At 48.4% G+C, this 16085-nt stretch overlaps 1 protein-coding gene across 3 annotated transcripts in view; it reads left to right on the top strand.

The window, feature by feature from the left end:
- LOC126526609 (uncharacterized) overlaps positions 1–16085 on the top strand; it is a 50475-nt gene that overhangs the window by 10350 nt on the left and 24040 nt on the right. For all 3 annotated transcript variants that reach the window (XM_055068250.2, XM_055068249.2, XM_055068248.2), the window contains exons 2-3: positions 310–558; positions 13745–13814. In XM_055068250.2, coding sequence (XP_054924225.2) covers positions 310–558; positions 13745–13814 — 319 coding nt within the window. The remainder of the gene's footprint in view (positions 1–309; positions 559–13744; positions 13815–16085) is intronic.

The following is a 16085-nucleotide window of genomic DNA, read 5'->3' as shown; positions in this document are numbered from 1 at the left end:
TACCTTGCACTGGTATCACCGTCAGCCCATGAAGCCACAACCTTCGATTACTAGGACATGGACATTAGAGAAGCGCAAGCGGACAGCACTGATCCACAGCTGAACCTTTATTGCACAATGCATGAACACCCAAGAGAAACATGAAAGGTGCTTAAAAGAACCCCAAAACAGTTTGGCTCTAGACCAATTTAGAGGTAAAAAGAAAGAAATGTGTCATTAGCGTATTCTTCACCATTGTATTTTTCTTGTGCAGAAACCTTTCAAGATACACAGGCAACAATGTTCTGCCATTCCTTGCTTGACCTGCAGGCTTCTGCGAATGCCAGCCACCGCCAGCTGATAGATATGCACGACGCAAACCAGCTCTCAGTCAACAGTGGCCAAGGCTGCTCTCGCACCTGGGACAGGAAGCCAGACAGCTGCCTGACAGTGGGCGGCCACTTTGCCAGCTCTGTGGACCTCCCCATGCTGCACGTGAAGCAGGAACAAAGCGGTTGTATTTCCATAGCTAGTGGCAGTAGCAGCACCAGCAGCACCAGCACTACTATGGTTGCCAAGGTTTGTTCAATGCCGTATGTCTACAAAGCCATTGCAGCCTTGAGTTATAGCATGTGAGCAGATCACCCATTATCATTGACAGTGGTGGAAAAGTTTGGAGCTGACATTTCGACAGGTTTCCTTGTCAGAACGTTGACTTAATAGGAGTCGAGAGAGAAAAATAGGTTCAGCTGTATTCGTATTGTGACGGGGCACCACATAGATGAAAGCGAAGCACAATTTATGAACAGAGACTGTTTGCAGGAATCAGCTAGCACAAGACCAGGGTAAATAGGCTCAGTATGATGATAATGATGAATAAGACACAGGCTGGTAAGGACAGCTACTGGGAATTGGTAAATTTTCCAAATACAGAATTTTTTGGTAGTGGGGTCAAGGACTTACGGACTCGCCATATGCCGGAAGCGCCTCGCTTGTGTAGTATGAAAGATATAGAGCCGCGCTCCTCATAGGTTTGTCTGTCGGCCCCCATAATAACCATGCGGAAGCTCTCCTTGACATTTCTGTAAGTACTCTTGAAATGAAGAAAGTTTGGTACTGTCATAATAATCTTGGGCAAACAGAAAGCACAGAATGGTTTGTAGACGCTATCTCCTTACCAAGTACAGTTGAACCTCGCAATAACGAAATCGGCGGGGAATGCGAAAAAATTCACTTGCGCGAGAATTTAATTGTTGCGAAATGAGAGAGCACAGATAGGTAATGCGTCGCAGAACAAAACTTTACTGTCAAAATTCCGTTGGCCTACTTTACCAAGCTTGCTCAAACATATTGTCACGTAGTGGTGGCGAAAAAACACAGCAGCAAAACTGTGAATAGCTTAACCAACTTTCTGTTGGGAGAGCCTGTGCCCACAAAAGCAAGTTACACTCAAAGAACAATAATAGCAGCGAACACAGTTGGTGATCGTCGAAGTCTGATCAGGGGGTCAAGCGTGTCGGCTTCCATCGCTCGTCGAAGGTTCTGGTGTAATCGCTGGTGCCCGGGTGTCTTCCAGAAAGTACTATACTATTTGCATGGCTCAAAACAATCAGATTACGCGAGCTTTGGTGATGGCAGACAATGGTAACTGTCATCGATAACATTCAAGAAGCTTCTGATACATGCAGGCATGTCTTGCACTGAGTGATAACATTTAGCATTTGAAAAGCAGTCAACCGAGAAAGATAGACAAGTACACGTGTCAATATGGAACTGCATAGCCAAAAGCACAAAGTGTGCCGCATGCGCTTCCGAAGATGCGATCACTTTTGCGAGATCTTGCATAACTCAGCACCGGACGCAGAGCAACAGCACTCCATGCATGAGCAGCATTTCTCCAGCGCACGCTGTGTAGCCTGTAGGCGCCAACATGTCCGGTGCTGACCGCAAAAGTGATCTTATCTCGTATACCCGAAGGCAATTGATTGAGATTGCGGCCCCTGTGTGCAAGTGTACATCTGCCGCCGAATTATCATGCCATGCCTGTCGGGTGGAACCAAAACCAGCTTCCTTGAAGCAAGGGATGCGAATTCCTAGACAATCGCTCAATTGCGGCCCGATGCGTGGCACTCCATGCTGCGACCACCATCTCAAGCGACATAAACACTCCCATGTCAGTGGGATGTGTATTTCCTTGTTTTTGCAACATTTTTCTCACCATGGCGCGCATTATGCACTGCACTACACGCGCAAAAACTGTCGTCACATGTCGATAGCAACATGCATGCCGCTTCAGACGGGTGATCAACAAAATAAATGCTGGCCCCGACATGTTTCCAGCGCATGTGATCGCTTTTGGTGCTTGGCTGTTTTTGTAAACAAAAATGGCAGTGCCCATGCAGGCGTAATGTGGTGGTATTTTACATAATTTTGGTGCAGAGAAATTGCGTTTGAGCATACTTCAGGGCCTGCTAGCCTTGTGTGAGTGGGTAATATGCAGGTTTACGCTCCGGCAAATTTCATTGATGCAGAATTGTAGTAAAGCGACATTGTGTTGTCGAGGGGTACGAAATACATGGAATTCCATGGGTGTTCACCGGTGATACAAAAATATTTTGTTGTCGCAAGAATTTAGTTGTTTCGGGATATTGTTATCGCGGGTTTCGAGTGTACGTACAGTGAACACTCACTGCACGCGGTCGCCGCGATGGAGTCACCTGAACCGGCTTCTTGTGTGAGAGGTTCACAGTCGCTGAGAGCAAGCTATGTGAAATATTGACACGGGCGACCACGTTTCGCCGCCTAACAAATGTTATCGCACAGCGCGGGACGCGTCTGCATGTATCCGAAGTTTCTGGAAAGTTATCGATGCTTCTATCCGCTGTCTGTTGTCGCCGAACCTTGTGTTATCTGATTTCATCGCGTGACTCGAATGTTGCAGAACTTTGTGGAAGGCATGCGGGTCCCAACGATTAGTCTGGAACCTTCGATGACTGCTGTATAAAAGCCGACGCACTTGACCCGCTGATCAGATTTTCGACGATCGCCGACCGTGTTCGCCGCTATCGTGCTATAAGTGTAGCCTGTTTTTGTGGGCACAGGTTCGCCCAATAAAAGTTAGTTTTGTCTTTCACAGTATTTGCTACTGTGTTCTTCGTCACCACCACGTGACATCTGGTGGAGGTGCTTTTCGTTCATGTACAGGACGCCCCCGGCAAGCCGTGATCCAAGCCCAGACCGCAAAGGGAACACCAACGTAGTCCCGGAGCATCGAGCAAGCCGCCGTCTTCAACAGCTGCCCCCGGAGCACGGACTTCCACCTGAGAAGACCAAGAAGATTGTGGACAAGGCAACCCCAATGGCAGCCCCAGCGTCCCCCATCGTGCTGCAGCAGCCCAGGGAACCTCCGACGTTCTGCGGATCAACATTCGAGGACCCGGAAACCTGGCTCGAGACGTATGAGAGGGTCGCTACGTTTAACAGTGGCGACAGCGACGACAAGCTGCGGCATGTCTATTTCACACTGGAAGATGCCGCCAGGACCTGGTTCGAGAATCGAGAAGCCACCTTAACGACGTGGGACCCGTTCTGAAGCGGCTTCTTGCAAACGTTTACAAGCGTTGTGCGAAAAGAGCGAGCCCAAGCACTACTAGAAACCAGAGTGCAGCTGCCAAACGAGACGATCGCGATCTTCACAGAGGAGATGGCCCGTCTTTTCCGGCGCACTGACCCAGAAATGTCGGAGGAGAAAAAAGTCTGCTTCCTGATGCGGGGCGTCAAGCAAGAACTTCTCACAGGACTTATTCGTAACCCGCCGAAGACCGTAGCCGAGTTTTCTGCAGAGGCATCGACGATTGAGAAAACTCTGGAGATGCGCACCCAGCAATATAACCGCCAGGGGCTCACGCCGCAGTACGCCATCCAAGGACTGGATTCCGGCGACCTTTAGGAGACCATCAGGGCCATTGTGCGCGAAGAACTGCGCAAGGTCCTGCCTTCGTCGCAGCCCCAAGTGGCTTCGATCGCCGACATTGTGAAAGAAGAGGTGCACTGATCACTTGGAGTTCCCGAGCTGCAACCACAATTACCGCAGCCCCAGCCAGAAGCGATGACATACGCCGCCGTCGCACGCCGTCAAGGTTCCCCTCCGCGACCATGCCAGGGCCCTGCAACGACGCAATTCTGTCGGTCGCCCAGCGTACCTACGCGAGGAAGACAGACATTTGGTTAGCCCCCGACCACCGCCCGCTCTGCTATCACTGCGGAGAAGCCGGCCATGTGTATCGCCGATGCCCATACCGGGAGATGGGACTGCGAGGTTTCGCCGTCAACGCTCCGCGCCCGCAGCAAGGTGAACGCCCTCGCGCTATCGCCGACTACCTCGCCGCTACTCAGTGGAGCTCTCGACGACTGTCACATTCACCTCGCCCAGCGTACCTACGCGAGGAAGACAGACATTTGGTTAGCCCCCGACCACCGCCCGCTCTGCTATCACTGCGGAGAAGCCGGCCATGTGTATCGCCGATGCCCATACCGGGAGATGGGACTGCGAGGTTTCGCCGTCAACGCTCCGCGCCCGCAGCAAGGTGAACGCCCTCGCGCTATCGCCGACTACCTCGCCGCTACTCAGTGGAGCTCTCGACGACTGTCACATTCACCATCACCAGGCCGCTACCTCTCGCCGCAGCGCCGACCATACACTGGCCCAGCCCGGGGCCGGTCAGCGAGCCCATATCCGGAAAACTAAAAGCAGCAACCGATGGAGGTGCGGTTGCTGTTCGTCGAACTGACGAAGATCCTCCGCCGCCGCCGAAGATGACAAAGAAACCATCTCGACGACCTAATGACGACACGCCGCCGTCCCGACGAAGTCAGGAAGCCAAGACTACACCGACGAAAGACGGCTTGGCGACGCGACGTTCCAGCTTCAGTTCAATACGATGCAGCCGTGATCTGACACCAAGACCCAACTGCAATGCCAGACAAAGAACCACCGACTTCGACGTACTTCTCGACGGCCACGCACTCACTGCCTTAGTCGACACGGGCCGATTACTCCGTAATGAGTGGACACATCGCCGCCCAGTTGAAGAAGGTTAAGACTGCATGGGAGGGCCCCCAAATTCGGACTGCTGGAGGACACCTCATTACGCCGACTGGAATCTGCATGGCAAGAATAACCGTTCATAACCGGACTTGCCATGCCACCTTCGTTATCCTCCAGCAGTGTTCACGAGACGTCATTCTCGGCATGGACTTCCTGAACCATCACGGCGCAATCATAGACCTGAAGTCAAAATCGATAACGCTGTCGGAAGATCAAGCGATACCGCTGGAGAGCTTTCGCAGTCACCACGCCTTGAGTGTTCTCGAAGATCAAGTGAGCATCCCGCCTCACTCGAGCATTGTTGTTTCGGTCGGCACCGAAACACCCGCTGACGTAGAAGGCGTCATCGAAGGCGACCAAGGTCTACTGCTAGACCGTGAAATTTGCGTCGCAAGAGGGATCGCTCGACTGCATGGAGGGAAAACTGAAGTGTTGCTGACAAAGTTCAGCCAAGAGTTCAAGCACATCAACAAGGGCACGACGATCGCGTACATCGAGGAAATTCTGGAAACCAGTAATGCGTTTGTCCTCTCGGATTCCGCCGCATCTACCCGGACGACGATGGTTCATGAACCAGACTACGACATTAATCCAAGTCTCCCCGTGATTAACCCTTTCGCTGTCGGACCTTTCTGGCCGTGACGTCCCCCCAGTGTCGGCTTGGTTTCAGGGAACGAGCATAACAGGGAATGAATATAGCAATTTATTTTTGATTGTGATTGGTATACAAACAACATAGTCACTGCAATATGCACATTTCAGTGTTCTGCAGCTGTTGTTAGTAAACATCATCATCATCATCAGCCTGACTATAACATCCGTTCAACATCCGAATCTGACGATGCGGAACTCCCCTCTTCCTCGCAGGAGACTGTCCGAGTCCGAATCCGAGCTCGGCTCGTACTCTGAATCGGAATTGAGCCACCGCTGCAATGAGCAGACGAAGGTCCGCGCGCTCAGCCATCCGAAAGTAACCGCGCGCAGGGAGGTTGCGCTTTCAGTCGCCCGCACAACGGAGAGAAATGGGACGTTGCGTGATCAAGAAGACAGAGGGAGATGGAAAAAGGCTAAAACAAAGTTCAAAGGGCTTTACGTTTACTGCTGCAAGTCGGAAGCGAGGGTGCGGCGAGAGAGCGAAAGCAGCAATCGAGTCACTCTTTTCGGAGAGGCAACGGCGCGGCGCGTGCCGCTGAACTTGACGCGCCGTAGCAGACACACCAACAGAATAAAAATAAAAACCTTCAAACCCGCGGAGATGCCAGAACAACCCTTGAACCCATAACCACACGCGCGCGACGCATGATACAGCGAACGCGCAGCCACCGCGCCACTCAGCAAAGAGAGAGGGGCGAGTGGCAGTCGCACCGTACTCTTCATTACGTGACTAACATAGGTCGAGGCGAAAATACGAACTTGTAGAAAGAGTCAACAGATGGAGGGGCCAGTTCAGGAGCGCCAGCTTTGCGCTCAGGCGCGAAATTTTGAACGCACGATAGAGAACGTACCGGTACGTCGGTGACACTGTGGGGGGGAAGCGCGAAAACGTACCGGTACGTCGGTGACAGCGAAAGGGTTAAGCAACAGCAGCTCAGAAGTCTGCTCCGCCGATACAAAGGCTGCTTTTCGACGTCATCGAGGATTCGACAAACACCAGTCGCCAAGCATCGCATAATCACCGAGGAGTGCGCTCGACCACTCCGCCAGAGCCCTTACCGAGTTTCGCCGCGAGAACGTGCAGCTATAAGAGAACAAGTCGACGAAATGCTGCTTAACGACATCATCCAGCCGTCGAAAAGCCCGTGGGCATCCCCTGTTGTCCTGGTAAAGCAAAAGGACGGAACCCTACGTTTCTGCGTTGATTATCGTCGTCTGAACAAGATCACGAAGAAGGACGTATACCCCCTCCCACGAATAGACGACGCATTGGATCGGCTCTGCAACGCTAAATACTTCTCGTCGATGGACCTCAAGTCTGGCTATAGGCAAATAGAAGTCGACGAAAGAGATCGCGAAAAGACGGCCTTCATCACCCCAGACGGCCTCTACGCGTTCAAGGTTATGCCATTCGGACTGTGCTCGGTGCCTGCAACGTTCCAGCGCGTCATGGACACGGTGTTAGCAGGATTGAAGTGGCAGACCTGTCTCGTTTATTTGGATGACGTCGTCGTCTTCGCTGGAAATTTTGACGATCACCTCAGGCGGCTTGCGTCAGTACTTGAGGCCATCAAGTCATCAGGGCTTACTCTGAAGCCGGAAAAATGCTGCTTCGCTTACGATGAGCTTCTGTTCCTAGGCCACGTAATCAGCAAATCTGGTGTCCGTCCAGACCCACAAAAGACAGCTGCCACCGCACAGTTCCCGCAACCCATCAACAAGAAGGCAGTGCGTAGATTCCTTGGCATGTGTGCCTACTACAGGTGCTTTGTCAAGAACTTTTCACGCATCGCCGAGCCTTTGACACGTCTAACTAAATGTGATGTTGGCTTCAAGTGGGAAACGCTGCAGGCCGACACATTTGAAGAACTCAAACAACGCATGCAGTCGCCGCCGGTACTTGCGCACTTCGACGAGCACGCCGATACAGAAATCCATACTGACGCCAGTAGCCTAGGCCTCGGTGCCGTTCTAGTCCAGAGAAGAAACGGAGTCGAACAGGTGATAGCTTACGCTAGCCGGTCGCTGTCAAAAGCGGAAGGCAACTATTCTACAACCGAAAAGGAATGCCTCGCCATCGTTTGGGCTACAGCTAAATTTCGCCCTTATCTTTATGGCAGGCCATTCAAAGTCGTCAGTGACCATCACGCGTTGTGTTGGCTAGCGAGTATAAAGGATCCTTCAGGACGACTGGCACGGTGGAGCCTCAGACTACAAGAATACGGCATCACTGTAACCTACAAGTCAGGACGAAAACACTCCGATGCCGATTGCCTATCACGCGCCCCCATTGACCCGCCGCCGCAAGATGACGAAGATGACGCCTTCCTTGGCATGATAAGCGCGGAAGACTTCGCTGAACAGCAACGGGCAGACCCGGAGCTAAAAGGCCTGGTGGAATATTTGGAAGGGCACACCGACGTTGTCCCCAGGGCATTTAAGCGTGGATTATCTTCCTTCACGCTTCAAAATAATCTCCTCGTGAAGAAGAACTTTTCACCAGTCCGCGCCAACTACCTTCTTGTTGTCCCGTCAGGACTTCGTCCAGAAGTATTGCACGCCCTACATGACGATCCGACCGCTGGACACCTCGGTTTTTCCCGGACACTATCGAGGATACAAGAAAAGTATTATTGGCCGTGCCTGACCGCCGACGTCGCCCGTTATGTCAGAACATGCCGAGACTGTCAGCGACGCAAGACACCGCCGACAAGGCCAGCCGGATTACTACAGCCAATCGAGCCTCCTTGCCGACCATTCCAGCAGATCGGGATGGACTTGCTGGGACCCTTTCCGACGTCAATAACCGGAAATAAGTGGATCGTCGTGGCGACGGACTACCTCACCCGCTTCGCTGAAACAAAAGCACTGCCGAAAGGTAGCGCAGCCGAAGTAGCGAAATTCTTTGTCGAAAACATCCTGCTGTGACATGGCGCCCTAGAAGTCCTCATCACCGACAGAGGAACGGCCTTTACAGCGGAGCTCACCCAAGCCATTCTGAAATACAGTCAGACAAGGCACAGGAGGACAACGGCCTACCACCCGCAGACGAATGGTCTTACGGAGCGGCTGAATAAGACCCTCACCGACATGCTAGCGATGTACGTCGACGTCGAACACAAGACCTGGGATGCCGTCCTGCCGTGCGTAACATTCGCTTACAACACGGCGGTGCAAGAAACAACACAGATCACGCCGTTCAAGCTGGTCTACGGCAGGAACTAGACGACGGCGCTCGACGCCATGCTGCCGCACGTCACTGACGAGGAGAACCTTGACGTCGCTACCTACCTCCAGCGCACCGAAGAAGCCCGACAGCTCGCCCGCCTGCGGATCAAGAACCAGCAGAGGACCGACAGCCGACACTACAACCTCCGACGACGCTTCGTCGAGTACCAGCCCGGCGACTGTGTTTGGGTGTGGACCCCGATACGCCGATGAAGACTCAGTGAAAAACTACTGCGACTATATTTCGGACCCTACAAGGTCATCCGACGTATTGGCGCACTGGACTATGAGGTCGTGGCAGACGGCATTTCGCATTCACAGCGACGCCGCACACGATCTGAAGTGGTCCACGTGGTGCGTCTTAAACCCTTTTACGGACGCTGACGAACTTCCTTATTTTGTTGTTTTCTTTGTTAGGAGTGCTTTTCTTTTATTACTTTCGTTTGTTTGCAGCATCGGGTCGATGCTTTTTAAGAGGGGGGTATTGACACGGGCGACCACGATTCGCCGCCTAACAAATGTTATCGCACAGCGTGGGACGCGTCTGCATGTATCCGAAGTTTCTGGAAAGTTATCGATGCTTCTATCCGCTGTCTGTTGTCACCGAACCTTGTGTTATCTGATTTCATCGCGTGACTCAAATGTTGTAGAACTTTGTGGAAGGCCTGCGGGTCCCAACGATTAGTCTGGAACCTTCAATGACTGCTGTATAAAAGCCGACGCACTTGACCCGCTGATCAGATTTTCGACGATCGCCGACCGTGTTCGCCGCTATCGTTGCGCTATAAGTGTAGCCTGTTTTTGTGGGCACAGGTTCGCCCAATAAAAGTTAGTTTTGTCTTTCACAGTATTTGCTACTGTGTTCTTCAACGTCACCACCACGTGACAATATGTTCTTATAGTGGCTGTGTATAACAAACGGAGCATAACAGGCTCACGCAGGTTCGCGGTGTCTGACTGCGCGTCTGCAAGCATGCAGCAGAGCACAATGTTTAGCTTTTGCCATGAGTGCATTTTGTCACTATGGCGTGAGCTTTAGGCTGCAGCATATGAAAATTTGACAGTACACAAGCACACATTGTTGCATGGACACTATCAGAGCTATTCAAAAAATAATCTTGTTATAAATATGGACTTCGACGCCTAGTCAGCGACTTGTGATGTCCCATAATGACAATTCAATTTCTTGCTTTTTTTATATTTAAAGTCTTGGATGTTATAATATCATTATTTCTCAAGTTGCATCGCACTGTATGTTTACTGGTTTTCTCAGTGAACAATTGTGTGCCCACTGCTTTTCTTCTTAGTCCAGTACGTTTCATTGTTTGGTGCTATGCAAGCATGAGCATATGCTATGTCTTTTTCGATGTACTTTTTACCATTTCATTTCGATTCCGGCGAACTTGCCACTATCTAGCATCAACACTTTCATAGACCAAAGCTTCATGACATTAGCCGGGCAGCACACGTGGGCGACCGTCTCAGTGTGTGCTTTCTGCTACTTGCTGAACATCACAATCCTGAAACCGTATCAGAAATATTCCTTGCAGAAGTGCTTGCTGCACACCCAAGTTGTGGCCGATGGCTGCTTGCCGGTTCTAAGTTTCGTGATCCAAGCTTCACGGAGCTTCTTGTCCTGCGGGCACATGTGAAGGCTGACACAGGGCTCCCTTCTGTACATCCGACACTGCGGCACCAAGCAATAGCCTACCATGTTGGACGCCTTCAAGGGCAGCCACTACCCATTATAGGGCTTTGAAGTGTTGTCAACTACACAACCGAAGCGGGAAAACCTCCTCCCTTAATCAGAATCGCAGCGCAGGTGGAACTTTAAAACTTTCATTTTCAGCTCGCTTCAGCACTTCCATAGCAGGTGATGCGGCTGCTGTGTCCACATGATCCTTCATACTACGTCACGCCAGTGGCGGCGCCAGCTTTTCCAGTGGTGGAACTCGCGCCCCATAACAGCTTGCTAGTCTAGACTTCCATCATTGACAATGTAATTGCAATGTCCAAAATAACAAATTAATCCAGCTTTCTGATTAATGCATGTGCTTATCATTATTGGCTATTCGATATAATATTCTAAGCTAAGTATTCATATTCAATTTGTATAAGAAAATTTTGAAAGTCGCACCCCCTATCTTAAAGCAATAGCTGTTTTTAGCTCGTTGCTCAGTTTTGTGTCGTTGGCACCATCCACAGTGGCGAGCCAATCCCAGAGATATTGGAGTCTACATTTCTTATGAGTATGTGCTACTGGATATGTGCTATTTCCTCGGTGTTGACGTTACACCATCATTGTCACCCATCGTTGCCATATAGTGTCATCATGCCTGTCATACAGTTGTTGTCGTCCCATTGTCTTCATTCCTTCTTCATCATTCCATCGTAATAAGGCTGTTGTCATTCAGTCGAGATTGTGGCACCATTGTCATGTATTCATTGTCATATACAGTTGTCATCGTGCCATGGTCAACATCTCATTTATTGTCATAGCGCTCAAGTGTCAGAGAGAAGCATAGCAGTTTAAAAAAGAACCCTATAAAACATCCTTCGCACTGAAATGCCATGGAAGAGACAAGACCTTCACATCCCCAGACAATTCAGCTAGCTCGAGATTGGGAGCAAAGACGCCTATCCCACACCACAGCTAACACTTAAACATTCACTTCAAAATGAAAACCTGCCAACTTCCGAGAAGTGCCATGAACCACTTACAGTAACGCACATTATTATGACATGTGCACATACTGAAAAACAGAGATGAAAGCTTTTACAGAATCTCTATAACTTACACATCGCCTTTATATGCCTCAATACTGGGAGGTGATCCCCTGACTTTCACTGACTTGTTGAGCTTTTAAGAAGAAACCATTTTTTTGCACAGACGATAAAAGTAACGCAGCTTTCGCAGATTTAATATTTGATTTCTTAATATCTTGTGGCTGGCGCAGCATGGCCTTAGTCGCTTTTGCGCCATTAAACCCAAATTAACTAATTAACTAACTTAAACATTCATGTTACATGCTTGTAATTGCCCTGTGAGTTCTTTTTGATCGATGAAGATAAATTACATAGTGTTCTAGAAGAGCCAAAGGCTTAACTTGCTAAGTTTCATAAATATTGAAGGCACCACAATGGGGGGGCACAAATATGATAAAATATTTTGAAATTCGTCACACTGGTGAACTAGTGCTGGGATTTCGGTGCACAATTTTGAAGAAACTCTTCTAATGAGCAACCTCTTACCACAAAAGATTGGAATAGAGTTTTGAAACAATACTTTATCCCTCTACAGTGATTTCTCTTAAGTGTTCCTTTAAGTCTCCCATGAACCCTTTGTCTTGTGCACATTGTGTTTTGCATCTTTGGGCTTGAACTTGAACTGCAGCCGTGATGCTGGTAAACGGAGTGGTACCACAATAATAAACACGGCATAAAACAACACGCAGGAATACATATGGCATTGTGTTGCGCCATGCATCTTGGTCCTTGTAATGCTGTGAAGTTCCCCGTATGACAGATCAACCAGCCCACACCATCATCTTGAAGTTAGCTTGATGTTGGCTTGATGTTGTTTGCTCTTGCCCCTCACCAGGTTTGTGCTTTGCAAACAGACACGTGCAGTGCGTGGATCATGTGGTAGATATCATGTCTGCAAAGTATCACGTGGCAGCACGACACTAAAACTCCCAATATTTTGAACAGAAGCCACACATGCATCAGTGACATAGCATTGTGCGGTATAATGAGATTAGGACATTTGAAAATGTTGGTGGTTTATGCAAGGTCACTGCTGATGGCGATGCCGAAAAGAACTGTGGGCTGTCAGTCATGGACGAAGGGCTGGTTATGCAGGGTTTGTCATCCGACGAGAAGCTGGCTTTGAGTTTGTCACTCGGCAGGCTGAGCCATGTCTTCCAAGCTTTCTATTTAAGAGGAAGCTTTAGCTCGAGGCCAGCTCCAGCACCGCCCATTCAGATACATGTAAAACATAAAAATGCTTTTCTGGGGCAACCTATGTACTGATTTGAATGAAACTGCGTTTAACCGAGAAAGTTAACTCCTAGTGGCTGCAGGTAGCAGAATTTTTATTGAGGCCCTGGATTTCTTAACAAAAATTTTCAAAAACTAGCAAGCTAAAAGAAATCAAACAAATATTACAAGCCCATAAATTTGCACCAAAAACAGATATCGTAAGAGCATCTAAAACACACAAATTTGTTGTATTAATTGATATCGTAGGTGAATTTGTTAGTGTTTACGAGGGTCTTGCAAAAGTCCTGTTTGCATACTGTTGGTGCATTTGAGAGCCTTGTATAATACATTGATTTTGTCTGCTTTAAATTTGCTATTAGGTGGGGTTAACAGAATTGTGATATCGTTTTCCATAGCCGAGTTACAGTGTTGTAACCCTGACAGTTTCATTTTCTCATAATTTGCATTTTTCAACAATATTTATCAAAACAATTGACATCCTCAATCAAAAATTGGCCTCCAACGTTCACTAGAATTTAACTTTAAAATTGATACAGTGGTTGCTGAGAAAATCGACTTCTCCATTCCCATGTATTTAGGTAGCAGCCCCAGAACTAAAGCTTCCTCTTCGCCTTTTTTTTTTTTTTTTTTGCAAGTGCATTCATTATTTTGCAGAGAAATTAACTTTGTGAACAGTCTACAGAAAAGATGCTAAGATCATAACCATCCTTATTAAAGGGTGTTAGCAGTACTTTACTGCAGTCATGCTTTGATTCCTTTTTCTTTTGTTTGCAGACATGCTCTGACCCTAAGAAAACTGTGAGCAGCACAAAGAGCCTAAGCACACACAGCCTTCCAGATACAGGTCAGTGTTCTGTGGTCTCTTCCCATAGAATCACGACACCGGCTGGTGTTTAAATAGCCTTACCAACCAGAAAAGCTTCCTCTTAAACAGCACCATCTTCAAACTTGTCATTACGCTGCACATAACACAGATTGCATCTTATTATCTAGCACAAAAGTGCTCTCTAGCCACTGTGATAGAGTGGTGAACGAGATTGGCAAAGCATTTCTTTTAATTCACAGGTCTGGTGATATGTGTTGACGAAAAGCCTTCCATCCTGCTACACAGGCTAGAAATTGATTTCCTTTCTGCATGACTTTAGCAGACAGCCGTCGTGCCTGTACCTAGTGCCATGCCAGAAATGCTTTATTGCTCAAAAAATGCACCAATTACAGTTAAACCTCGATAGAACATCATCAGCATCATCAGCCTGGCTGTGCCCACTGCAGGGCAAAGGCCTCTCCCATACTTCTCCAACTACCCCGGTCATGTGCTAATTGTGGCCATGTTGTCCCTGCAAACTTCTTTATCCCATCCGCCCACCTAACTTTCTGCCACCCCCTGCTACGCTTCCCTTCCTTGGAATCCAGTCCGTAACCCTTAATGACCATTGGTTATCTTCCCTCCTCATTACATGTCCTGCCCATGCCCATTTCTTTTTCTTGATTTCAACTAAGATGTCATTGACTCGCGTTCTTTCCCTCACCCAATTGGCTCTTTTCTTATTGCTTAACGTTATACCCATCATTCTTCTTTCCATAGCTCGTTGCGTCGTCCTCAATTTAGGTAGAACCCTTTTCGTAAGCCTCCAGGTTTCTGCCCCATAGGTTAGTATTGGTAAGACACAGCTATTATATACTTTTCTTTTGAGGGATAACGGCAACCTGCTGTTCATGATCTGAGAATGCCTGCCAAACGCACCCCAGCCCATTCTTATTCTTCTGATTATTTCCATCTCATGATCCGGATACGCCGTCACTACCTGCCCTAAGTAGATGTATTCCCTTACCACTTCCAGTGCCTCGCTACCTATTATAAACTGCTGTTCTCTACCGAGACTGTTGAACATTACTTTAGTTTTCTGCAGATTGATTTTTAGACCCACTCTTCTGCTTTGCCTCTCCAGGGCATTGCAATTGGTCCCCTGAGTTACAAAGCAAGGCAATATCATCGGCGAATCGTAAGTCAGTAAGGTATTCTCCATTAACTCTTATCCTCAATTCTTCCCAATCCAGGTCTCTGAATACCTCCTGTAAAAATGCTGTGAAGAGCATTGGAGAGATCGTATCTTCCTGCCTGACGCCTTTCTTTATTGGGATTTTGTTGCTTTCTTTGTAGAGGATTATGGTGGCTGTGGAGCCGCTATAGATATCTTTCAGTATTTTTACATACAGCTCGTCTGCACCCTGATTCCGCAATGCCTCCATGACTGCTGAGGTTTCGACTGAATCAAACGCTTTCTCGTAATCAATAAAAGCCATATATAAGGGTTGGTTATATTCCGCACATTTCTGTATCACCTGATTGATAGTGTGAATACTGTCTATTGTTGAGTAGCCTTCACAAAATCTTGCCTGGTCCTTTGGTTGACAGAAGTCTAAGGTGTTTCTGATTCTATTTGCGATAACCTTAGTAAATACTTCATAGGCAATGGACAGTAAGCTGATCGGTCTATAATTTTTCAAGTCTTTGGCGTCCCCTGTCTTATGGATTAAGATTATGCTGGCGCTCTTCCAAGATTTCGGTACGCTCGAGGTCATGAGGCATTCCGTATACAGGGTGAGCAGTTTTTCTAAAACAATCTGCCCAACATCCTTCAACAAATCTGCTGTTACCTGATCCTCCCCAGCTGCCTTCCCCCTTTGCATAGATCCCAAGGCTTTCTTTACTTCTTCCGGCGTTACTTATGCGATGTCAAATTCCTCTACACTATTCTCTCTTCCCTTAGCGTCGTGGATGCCACTGGTACTGTATAAATCTCTATAGAACTCCTCAGCCACTTGAACGATCTCATCCATATTAGTAATAATATTGCCAGCTCTGTCTCATGGCGCATACATCCGATTCTTGCCTATTCCTAGTTTCTTTTTCACTGCTTTTAGGCTTCCTCTGTTCCTGAGAGCATGCTCAATTCTATACATATTATACTTCTTTATGTCAGTGATCTTACTCTTGTTGATTAACTTGGAAAGTTCTGCCAGTTCTATTCCAGCTGTAGGGTTAGAGGCTTTCATACATTGGCTTTTCTTAATCAGTTCCTTTGTCTCCTGCAATAGCTTACCGGTATCCTGT

The sequence above is a fragment of the Dermacentor andersoni genome, chromosome 8 (genome assembly GCF_023375885.2).
Source record: "Dermacentor andersoni chromosome 8, qqDerAnde1_hic_scaffold, whole genome shotgun sequence".
Lineage (NCBI taxonomy): Eukaryota > Metazoa > Arthropoda > Arachnida > Ixodida > Ixodidae > Dermacentor > Dermacentor andersoni.
This window is presented reverse-complemented; position numbering and strand designations above follow the sequence as displayed.